Source organism: Hylobates moloch, unplaced genomic scaffold, assembly GCF_009828535.3.
Source record: "Hylobates moloch isolate HMO894 unplaced genomic scaffold, HMol_V3 SCAFFOLD_12, whole genome shotgun sequence".
Lineage (NCBI taxonomy): Eukaryota > Metazoa > Chordata > Mammalia > Primates > Hylobatidae > Hylobates > Hylobates moloch.
In genome coordinates this window covers 35996710-36006883 of record NW_026652287.1, presented here as the reverse complement: position 1 = coordinate 36006883, position 10174 = coordinate 35996710, and the positions used below count along the sequence as shown (strand labels likewise).

Below are 10174 nucleotides of genomic sequence, written 5' to 3'. Positions count from 1 at the left end.
CCAGGCCCATCCATGCTGCCTGGCCTCCCCCAGGCCCATCCATGCTGTCTGGCCTCCCCCAGGCCCATCCATGCTGCCTGGCCTCCCCCAGGCCCATCCATGCTGTCTGGCCTGTGCTAAGACCCCCTGCTCCAAGGCTTCTCTCCCAGCCCATAGTAGGCAAAGGGAACCAGGGAGAAGAGGGCGAAGCCAGCAGTGACTTTGTTGGCCCTCAGGTTGACCAGAAGAGAGGAAGAGGATGCAGAGAGCCAGGTCACGGTAGGCAGTCCCCAGCACCCCTCCCCAGTCCCCATCCACTCCACGCCCGCAGAGGCTGAGTCGTTTCAACTCTTCCCAAGCCCCAGCCTCACACCCCAACTCCTCAGGAGCAGAGAGAAAAATCATTTGGCCAAGAGATAACAAGGCCCTTGCTGTAGCTAATGAGAGCGATGGTGAGGTGGGGGGAGGCCTGGAGGCTAGTGGGCGGCCAGGCTGCTCCCAGGGGACCCTCCCAGCCACACACACAGGGCTGCAGCCACCACACCACAGGCCTCATAGACGTGGCTACACCCCCGGATTGCATAAATGCACACGCACATGCGCCCACACTCGGGAGAGGTTGGGCCAGCCCTCCCGAGCCAGCCTCAGAACTCCCTGGGGGCGCAGTGTCCACATCCCCCCTGCCTGCAGCCACACAGGCCAGTTCCTCTGCTCCTCAGAGCCCAGTGCCCGGTGGAGGTTAAGATTTCCATTCTCAGGCAAGGACGGGGAAAGAAACTTGGTAAGGAGAGGTGAGGAGCCCTCAGTTCTGAGCTGAAGAATGCAGGAGCTGGGCTGGAGTCTGCCTGTTGTGGGTCAGGCACTGTCAGGGCCCCTGGGGCTCTTCAGGGTCCAAACCGGCCAAGATGACTGCCTCCAGGACGCTCAGCTCCCAGCACCCTGGCCCCGAAGCCCACCTCCTCTCGACATACCACACTCCCTTGCAGAGACTGGGGCTCCACCTCAGCTTCCTCACAGCTCACATGGGGATAATCTCTTTCTTGCTCCCAGGGTGGGGAGGAGGGTTAAGGACTATGTCATAAAGGGCCTGGGTCCCCCTGCCTGGCACAACAGGTGGTAGAGGTGAAGATATTGATTGTGATTGGTGTTCTGTTTTCATTTACTGCCATCATCATTGTCATTCATCATCCTCATCTGTGTTAAAAAGGTGTGGGGGGCGGGGTAGGAAGGCCAGAGACCCATAGACGGGAGGCCCTTCCTGGGAGACATGGGAGATGAGGCGGTACAGCGGGTGGGGCCTGGCCCTGGAGGAACAGCTGGGGCTTTAATCTTTGAATCTTCAGATGAAGAGTTGGAATTAATCAGTGAATTTAGCGTGGTTGCTGGGTGAAAGGTCAAAATAACAAATCATATTTCAGTAATAGCAACCATGAGCAATTAGAAAAATAAATTTGTAATTATACCATTTATAATGGCATGGTGTTTTGTTTTTGAGATAGAGTCTCGCTCTGTCGCTAGGCTGGAGTGCAGTGGCGCGATCTCGGCTCACTCCAAGCTCCGCCTCCCGGGTTCGCGCCATTCTCCTGCCTCAGCCTCCCAAGTAGCTGGGACTACAGGCACGTGCCACCACGCCCGGCTAATTTTTGTATTTTTAGTAGAGATGGAGTTTTGCCATGTTGGCCAGGATGGTCTCCATATCCTGATCTTGTGATCCGCCTGCCTCAGCCTCCCAAAATGCCGGGATTACAGGCATGAGCCACTGCGCCTGGCCTATAATGGCATGTTTTTAATTAGTAAAGCACCTGCTGATTCTGGCATAGGCAGGAAGACAGGATTCTTCATGAGGCCCAGCACAGGGGTGGGCACCTGTAGAAGATGTGGTCTCTGCCCTCAGAGAGCTTAGATATTTCCAGAATCAAATGGAAAATGGAGGTGATGATATTGAACAGCTCACACAGACATTGAGCACTCACTATGTACCAGGCGCTGTCCAAGCTATTGCCCCTGCCTTTTTTTTTTCCTACATTCACTCATTTAGTCTCCATGTTAACCCTATGAGGTGGGGACATCCCTGGCCAGCAGATGGGGAAAGAGCGGCACGGAGAGATGTGGTGACATGCCAAGGACCTTCAGCCAGAAGCTGGCAGAAATGGGAACCCAACCTGGCAGCAGAAGCACACTCACTTAACTCCTGAGTTCCACCACTTTCTATGTGGTCACTTATGTCCAGTGGGCTGATCTGAGGACCGCTCAGTCCAGAACCTGGTGCCTCAAATGCATCTCTTTTGTCCTCACAGGCTGATCTCGCTATCCCTTTAGGAGACCCTCGCCCTGGAGACATCCCAGAAAGCCTTCCAGAGAGGTAATAGGACCCACAGGGTCCGGGAGGGACACTGGGGGCAAGGAAAAACCCAGTGGTGATTCCCTCCTTTCCCCCAGCAGGCCTGTGCAGCGGGAACTCCAGCAAGCCCTGGTGCCTGTGATGAAAGAGCTGGTCCCAGTCAGGAGGAGGGCCTGGGGCCAGCTCTGCCTGCCCCCACAGCGGCTCAGGTGTGCCCCCAGGCGTCTCCAGAAGGAAGGAGGTGGTCTGACCTTGGGAAGAGCAGGGGCTGCCCGGACCCTGCCCTAAATGCTCTCCCACCTCCCCACCAGGGTCACTCGACATCCACTGATCCCAGCTCCGGTCCTGGGCCTGCTGCTGCTGCTGCTGCTGCTCTCTGTCCTGCTGCTTGGCCCGTCCCCACCTCCCACCTGGCCCCACCTCCAGCTCTGCTACCTCCAGCCCCCTCCAGTGTGAGAGGCTCTACTTGCCCCTCAGAGCAGTGTCTAGCTCAATAAATCCCCTGGCCTTCTCTCCACTGGGATCCCCATTGTTAGTCCAGTGTTGCGCGGGCTTACCCCAGATAGAATACAGGGGATCCACATCCCTGTATTTTTATGTGAAGTCTCCTAGTTTTTTAATGTTGACATTTCTTAACAATAGCAAAACTCTCCCAGTAATGGATTAAGCACTAAGGATTATTCCCTCACAAAACAAGCCTGGCGAGGGCAGCTGTGGGCACACAGCTAAGTCTCGGTTGCCTTGGGGTCAAGGCCTCAGTGATCCTCCTGTCCCCTCCCTCATGCTCAGGAGTTGGCAGTTGTAGCTTCCTACATCACATCTGCAGGAGATGGAAACTTCTTCCTTCCTTTTTATAAAGAGAGGCAGTGGCCTCAGTGTGCAGTGGGTAGATTCAAATCATATTCATAATAAAAGAGAAGCAGTTGCCCGCCAAGAGCCACCGGCAGACTTGTGTTTGTTTCACCAGCCAGACTGTTTGGTGTGACCACCCTTAACTGTAAGGGAGGCTGGGAGACCTGGGAGGTCGACTTCCTCTGCGGGGACTGGGTACCTTGAAAGTGCTTTGCCACACACCTCATTCACACTGAAAAAACACTGCAGGGCGGGGACCTAACAAACACTTTGGGAGTCACCTACACACTACCACCAGTGTGCAGCTGCTGAGTGGCCTTGGCGTGCATCTCCAAGCTGCTTTGAAGGGCTCCAGGATACCTATTCTCCTTGACTTCTTTCTCCTTCCTACCTTCTCTACAGCTCTGCCTTGCCCTCCCCCAACAGGATCCTGACTCTGTCCTGCCACCCCTCCATGGGTAGCAGCCTAGGTTGACCCAGTCCTAACTGCATCCTAAGTCAATAAAGAACAATCTTCTTGGGCCGGGCGCGGAATCACTTGAACCCGGGAGGCGGAGGTTGCAGTGAGTAGAGATTGTGCCACTGCACTCCAGCCTAGGAGAGAGCGTGAGACTGTGTCTTAAAAAAAAAAAAAAACCCCCCAAAAAAATTAAGAAAAAAACACATGCGAGACCCCAACCCCTCCCTCTTATTCACATGGACCATCTGCATGGTGCAGCTCTGATGCATCATTATGCTGTAAGCCCCTTCCCAGCTGGAGTAAAGCTGAGGACACGAAAGGGAAGCAGATGGAGTCTGAGAAGCCTACCCTACTCCCAAAAAAAATACATGATTGGGCACCCACTCTGTGTGGCATGTAGCCCATGGTATTGGAGTTGTGCAAGGAATGCCCCAAGCTTTGCCTGCCTCATAGCACCGCCAGCAAGATCCTTACACCATGGCTCCAACGCTCCCTGTAAATAACAAGAGTGGACACCCAGGATGGCTGGCCCCAGGGTGGGAGGGCGCTGAGCTAGGCACTTTGAGATATGTATTTAATCTTCACCTCAACACTAGGAAGTAGATGGTGCTATTATTGCTTTACAAATGAAGACACTAAAGCACAGAGAAGTTAAATGACTTGACCTAGATGTCACAGCTAAAAATTGTGAGAGTTGGCATCCAAACTCAGTCTGAGTCCAGTTCAGCAAATGAACTCACACGGTGGCTATCTGCTGTTTGTAGCAGCCTATGAGTTGAACATCCTTCCTTGCCTAGGAAAATCCCAAGATAGGAAGGAGACAGGGCCCCACCTTCAACCAGGAGAGTCAAAGGAAGGTCTCCTTCCCCAGCTCCCAGGGGGTTGGGCTGCTATGACAGGCAGTGTATGGGGCCCATGCCCACGCCTGTGGCCAAGGAGAAGGATCACGAGATTGGCAGCCCCACCAGACCCTCCAGTCACAGCTGTCAAAGGCAGCAGCAACTCTACAGAAAAAGGAGGACAGGGATGTGGATCAGGCACACACCAGAGATGTCTGCTAGAGTGCAAATGGCAAACAGGAAAAGCACCAGGGTGCCATTCATTCATTCAACAAATATTTGTTCATCATCTCTTTGCAACAGCTAGACCTTAGAAGATGAAGCTGTAGAGGAAAGCAGGACCTCCAACATCAAGCTGAGGAGCTTAGATTTTCTCCTGAGAATGATGGGGCTTTGGGAGGTTTTATTGCTTGTCTTTGGTTTTTTACATTTTAATTGAGGCGCAGCTTACATACAGATAGGCAGACAAATCTTAAGTATCAGCTGGATAAACTTTTGTGTACATATATACCCATGAAAATCACCGCCCCGATCAAGATAGCAGACAGTTTCAGCACCCTACATGCTTCCTTGGAGAGTTTTGAGCAAGGGAGGGACAGAATTGGACCTATTTAAAGACTGATGGAGGTAGCTGCACGTCCTGTGAGAGCCCAGAAAAGGCAACTGATTCGGCTTGGAGGTTACAGAATTCTTGCCAGACAAGTGACATTTGTGTTTAGTCTTGAAAGATGGGTAAGGTTTGGGTTACAGTCAGCAGGGGCCCAGGGAGGGTGTCATAGAGGTGGGAAAGACCAGTGTGTGTGGAGAGCCATGGATGGCATCCTGTTGCTGGATTTAAAAAAAAAAAAAAATTTTTTTTAAAGATTTGGAGCCTGGGAGGGATTGAAGGCTACAGAGTGGCGGGAAATAGGAGAGGTAGGCAAGAGCCCAGGAAGGGATTCGAACACCAGCTTGAACTTTATTCCCCAGTGCCCATAAAAGGGTTGTGAGTAAGGGAAGGCAGAACTCTGGGTGGGAAGAAGAGCATTCAGGGCCTGTGGAGGAGATGAATGAATGCAGGGGATGAGAATGGAGGCCAGCAGGTGGGGAGGAGTCTGGGGCTGTGGTGCAGGTTGGAGAGGATGAGGCCTGAGGCAGGGCATGTGGGTGGAGAGGAGGGAAGAGCAGAGCCAGGGCAGGGTGGGAGGGACCGGGCTGGAGACTGACAAGCTGTGAAGGATGGCGAAAGGGGCAGGACAAGAACAACCCCTGGGACCTGGCCCAGTGACTAGTAAACAGTGGAGCCATTCCCAAGATAGGGAACCCATGATAAGGAGTGAGTTCAGAGAAAGACTCAGTTCATTTAGGGGCTGGAGTCCTGAGCCCTGAGCTCCCAGGCTGGAGAAGGGGGTCTGGGTGTTGTCAGCTGTGGGTGGTGGCATAAGCTGTGGGGACTGCTGAATTTGCTTGAGAGTAGAGTGGGGAGAGAGGAGGCTCCAGACACCAATTTTTTTTTTTTTTTTTTTTTTTTTGAGACGGAGTCTCGCTCTGTCACCCAGGCTGGAGTGCAGTGGCGCGATCTCGGCTCACTGATAGCTCCGCCTCCCGGGTTCACGCCATTCTCCTGCCTCAGCCTCTCCGAGTAGCTGGGACTACAGGCGCCCGCCACCACTCCCGGCTAATTTTTTGTATTTTTAGTAGAGACGGGGTTTCACCGTGGTCTCGATCTCCTGACCTCGTGATTCACCCGCCTCGGCCTCCCAAAGTGCTGGGATTACAAGCGTGAGCCAACACCATTTTGAGCAAAAATCTCAAAGGTTCGGAAACGAATTGGGGAGAAAACAGAGTGTGGAAAGAGACCAGGCCAGTACCCAGCTACCAGGCCCTCGGGGAAACAGGAGGAGGCTCTTCATAGGGTCGTTGTGAGGTTAAAAGAGCTAATACAAGCACAGCACTTAGAAGAGTGCCCGCTATATAGCAACTGCTCATTAACATTTTAATTCCATTTCTCCATGAGAGTAGCGGAAAAGTCTAGACTTTTGAAATTGCACATACCTGGATTCCAGTTATTCTTTTGTCGCTTAGTAGCTCTAACAACTTAGGAAAATTCCTCCTGACTTTCAGTCTTATTTGTAAAATTAGGCCAACTCCAGATAGTTTTGAGGAATGCAGTCTTTCCTTTGTTATTCGGAATGACAGAGAAACAGTCCCGCCCCCACAGTCCAAGGGCCAATTAGGGCTCGGTCCGCCTCCCGAAAATGCAAATTTTGGGAGGCCTTGCCAAACACACGCGGCAGCCCCGCTTCCCGCGCAGCAGACGCGCCCAGCTCCACCCTCTTCTTTAAACCAATGAGAGCGCAGTCCGCACGAACGGCGCCCCAGGCGCGCTGATCTAGCACTCTGCGGACCACCGGGTTGCCGTGGTTACCACTGGGGGCAGAGCTGAAGGGCAGGCCGGACCTCCGGGTAGAGAGACAGATTTTGATTGGCTCTTTTCTCGCTTCACCTGCAGCCCAGGTATCTTCCCGCCCTTTCCCTGTCCTTTTTGGAGCCTGACGCCTGCTCCCCTCTCTTCTCCTGCCTCAGCCTGGCGCCCCGAAGGTCTCCCGAGAAGGAGGCCTGAAGTCAGAAAACTCTGAAAAAAATTGCTGGAGGCTGCTGTGAGAGGAAGAAACCCTTTTCAAATAAAAGCGTTTTGCTACGTAACGGGCGCTGTGCTGAAGTCTTATGAAGTATATCTTATTGGATCCTCCTAACAGATGAAGAAAAGGAGACACAGAGACTGACGTCAAGAAGGCTTTCTCAGTACTGCGCAGCTAGATTTGGAGGACCCTGGGTTTGGATTCTAGGGCTGCCTCACACCAGAGCCCGTGATCTTTCCACTGTGCCTGGGGAGAAGTCTAGAAGTGATGGGAGGGAGGAACAGGGAAATTCAAAGATGAGAGCTGGTAGAGAGACAGAAACCTAATGGAAAGAAAAGGAAGATATGAAGGAGTCAGGCAGAGGAAAAAGGAAAATAGAAAGTGATGGAGAAGGGAAGGAAGAATTTCAGAGGCAGAAGGAGAATAGAGAGAGGAGGCAGAGATTCCCAGAAGACCAGAAAGCCAAAGGGGTGAAAGGGGAGATAACCACAAGGACCCAGGGAGACGGGGACACATACCCAGAGAGGAAAGAGACCCAGAGAAGGGGACAGAGACGGAGGAGGACAGAGACCTTGGAGATTACAGAGAACCAGAGAGAAGGGGATAGAGACGGGGGTAGGGAGGGACGGGGCCCAGAATGAACGGAGGGGACAGAGCGGGGGTGGGGGGCGATAGGGAAGCAGAGATCCAGAAATAGGAAAGAAGCCAGCTTCCTGGACAAAGACAGGCAGAGAAACGGAATTGAGGAAAGAAAATAGAGTGGGGACTGAGGGGAGAGATGCCAGAGTGGCCGACACAGAGTCCTGTCTCTTTTCTACCCCCCATTTCCAGCCCCGCGCCCCCAACCCAACGCACACGCAGGTCGCGCAGGAACGAGGCGCAGTCCGGAGCGCAGGGCATGGTCTTTATTAAGATGGGGACGGGCAGCGCGCTCAGGGCGCATCCAACACCAGCAGCTTGTGCATGTACGAGTTCAGCCAGTGGCGGCGCTCGAGGGCGGCCAGCAACCGCGCGCGCTCCCGGAAGGCCGCGTCGTCCGCCAGCGCCAGGCTCCTGCGCGGCCGGGGGGTGGCGGGATCCGCCCAGGCCCGTCCTGGGGGGCGGAGGCTGTGGAGAGACGCGGTGACGGCGCGTCGAGACCCGCTCTTGCCGCCGCCTGTCCTCCCCGCGGTCTAACTCGAAGCCCTGTTACTGCCCAGTCCGTGGAGTGACTCGTTCCGGCTCCCCCTGTCTCTCTCGTTCTCTGTGTGGGTCTCTGTCTCTCTGCTCACCAGGTTCGAAACTCCCCAGGTACTGAGACCGAGTCTGATGCACTTGTCCGCCCACAGCGCTCGGCGCATGGCCAGACGCACACCAAGAACCCAATAAACGTTGCTCAAATAATGAATCCGTTTCTGCAACGACTCCTTTCGAGCCTCTCCATGCATTTCTCGGGATCTATCTTTCTGTGTCTCTTTCCCTTGCTGATTTTCTGTCCATTTCCCGCACCACCACCACCACCAAACCCTTCTCCCGCCTTCCCCCGCCCCTAGTCTCTGTCTTCTCCCTGGGTCTCGGTCGCCCTCTCTTTGGGCTTCTGTCCCGCTTTCTGGGTCTTCCGTCCCCTTTCTCTTTGGTTCTCTTCCCACTTCTCCAAGTTCCCACCCCTCCCTGAGAGTTCTGGGCCTGGCACCTACCTGAGGACCCCGACCGGGGGCAGGGCGACTCCCGAGGCAGTGCGGACGCCCCAGGGCACCAGCAGCAGCAGCAGCAGCAGCAGCAGCGGAACCCGAGGGCTCCTGGACACCTGGCGGGTCTCCATCACCTGTGGAGAACCAGAAAGGGGCTCACTGGGGCTGCATCCCGGCCCAGAACCCCGGGCCCCACCATGCACCCACCCCCAGCTTCCCGCACGGTCCCCTACCGTGCAGTGGGCTGGGGCAGCGATGCTGGCAGCCCCCTTATATCGCCTCCGCAGCCCCCGCACCGGGCAGTGACGCAGGCCGGGGGGCCGGGGGCGCGGGGTCACCCCCTCCCCAGGCTCATTAGGAGCTGCCAGCGGTAATGAGGAGCCGGGGGTGGGGGACCTGCCGCTGCCTTGGCCGCCACCAACTAATTGGGACCAGAAGCTGGACCTGAGACGAGGGAGGGGGAGAGACAGACAGACAGAGAGGTGGATACAGGGGGTGTGTCAGAGGGCTAAAAATAGAGACTGGCGGAAGGACCGTCAGAGGAACAGAGACACAAAGAGAAGGACAAAGACAGAGTGGCCGAGGAAGAAATAGAAAGAAAGGGAACGACAGAAAAAGAAAGGAAAAGGAAGAAAACAAGAAAAGAGAGCGAAGGAGATGGAAACGAACAGTCAGCTGGAGATGGAGGAGGGAAAGAAAAGGCTCTCAGAAAGACAGACGGAAATGGAAGGACGTCCTGGTCTGGACGGAGCTGCCCAGAGATAAATACAGCAGAGAGAGGCCCAGAAAGATCGAGGGCGAGATGCGGGGCGGGGGGGAGGCAAGAAATGGCAAAGGGTACGTGTGGCAGGGGTGTGAGGACAGGAAAAGTGACAGACCACATCAGAAAAGCCTCAGAGAGAGTGTGAAGAGGGGAAAACAGACAGGGCTCCTAGGCTGCCCTGAGGATGTGTCTAAGCCCTTATCTGGGAGGAGTTTGGGGGTGCTGCGAAGATTACAGCCCAGTCCTCCTCACACTGACTCTTTTTTTGTGTGTGTTTGTCCGTTTGAGATGGAGTCTTGCTCTTGTTGCCCAGGCTGGAGTGCAATGGCACTATCTCGCCTCACTGCAACCTCCACCTCCCAGGTTCAAGCCATTGTCCTGCCTCAGCCTCCCGAGTAGCTGGGATTACAGGTGCCCACCATCACGCCCAGCTAATTTTTGTATTTTTAGTAGAGATAGGGTTTTGCCAAACTGTTGGCCAGGCTGGTCTTGAACTCCTGACCTTGTGATCTGCCTTCCTTGGCCTCTCAGAGTGTTGGGATTACAGGCGTGAGCCAGCACACCCAGTCCACACTGACTCTTAAGAGGGGCCTCAGCCGGGTGCCGTGGCTCATGCCTGTCATCCCAGCACTTTGGAAGGCCGAGGCGG

General features: G+C 54.7%; 2 protein-coding genes across 23 annotated transcripts in view; one reads left to right on the top strand and one right to left on the bottom strand.

The window, feature by feature from the left end:
* Positions 1 to 3254, top strand: part of KASH5 (KASH domain containing 5) — a 29702-nt gene extending 26448 nt beyond the window's left edge. For 15 of the 22 annotated variants that reach the window (XM_058425595.1, XM_058425586.1, XM_058425584.1 and 12 more), the window contains 4 exons: positions 216 to 258; positions 2277 to 2341; positions 2419 to 2529; positions 2632 to 3254. In XM_058425595.1, the coding sequence (XP_058281578.1) occupies positions 216 to 258; positions 2277 to 2341; positions 2419 to 2529; positions 2632 to 2776 (364 nt within the window). In that variant the 3' untranslated portion in view covers positions 2777 to 3254. Of the gene's footprint in view, positions 1 to 215; positions 259 to 737; positions 1121 to 2276; positions 2342 to 2418; positions 2530 to 2631 lie in introns of those variants that run through there. The other 7 variants (XM_058425585.1, XM_058425593.1, XR_009209065.1 and 4 more) reach the window with 6 other exon arrangements.
* A 4721-nt stretch (positions 3255 to 7975) lies between these two features.
* PTH2 (parathyroid hormone 2) lies at positions 7976 to 8995 on the bottom strand. The gene is made up of 2 exons (XM_032169227.2): positions 8769 to 8995; positions 7976 to 8199 (listed from the first exon to the last, which is right to left on the bottom strand). Exons 1-2 carry the CDS (start codon positions 8891 to 8893, stop codon positions 8025 to 8027), a joined length of 300 nt encoding a protein of 99 aa, XP_032025118.1. The 5' UTR covers positions 8894 to 8995; the 3' UTR covers positions 7976 to 8024.
* Between the last annotated feature and the right edge of the window lie 1179 nt (positions 8996 to 10174).

Coding starts and splice junctions, on each gene's coding strand:
- PTH2 (XM_032169227.2), bottom strand. CDS start 8,893: ATGGAGACCCGCCAGGTGTCCAGGAGCCCTCGGGTTCCGCTGCTGCTG. Junction 8,200..8,768: donor CCCCCGGTCGGGGTCCTCAG/GTAGGTGCCAGG, acceptor GTCTCTCCACAG/CCTCCGCCCCCCAGGACGGG.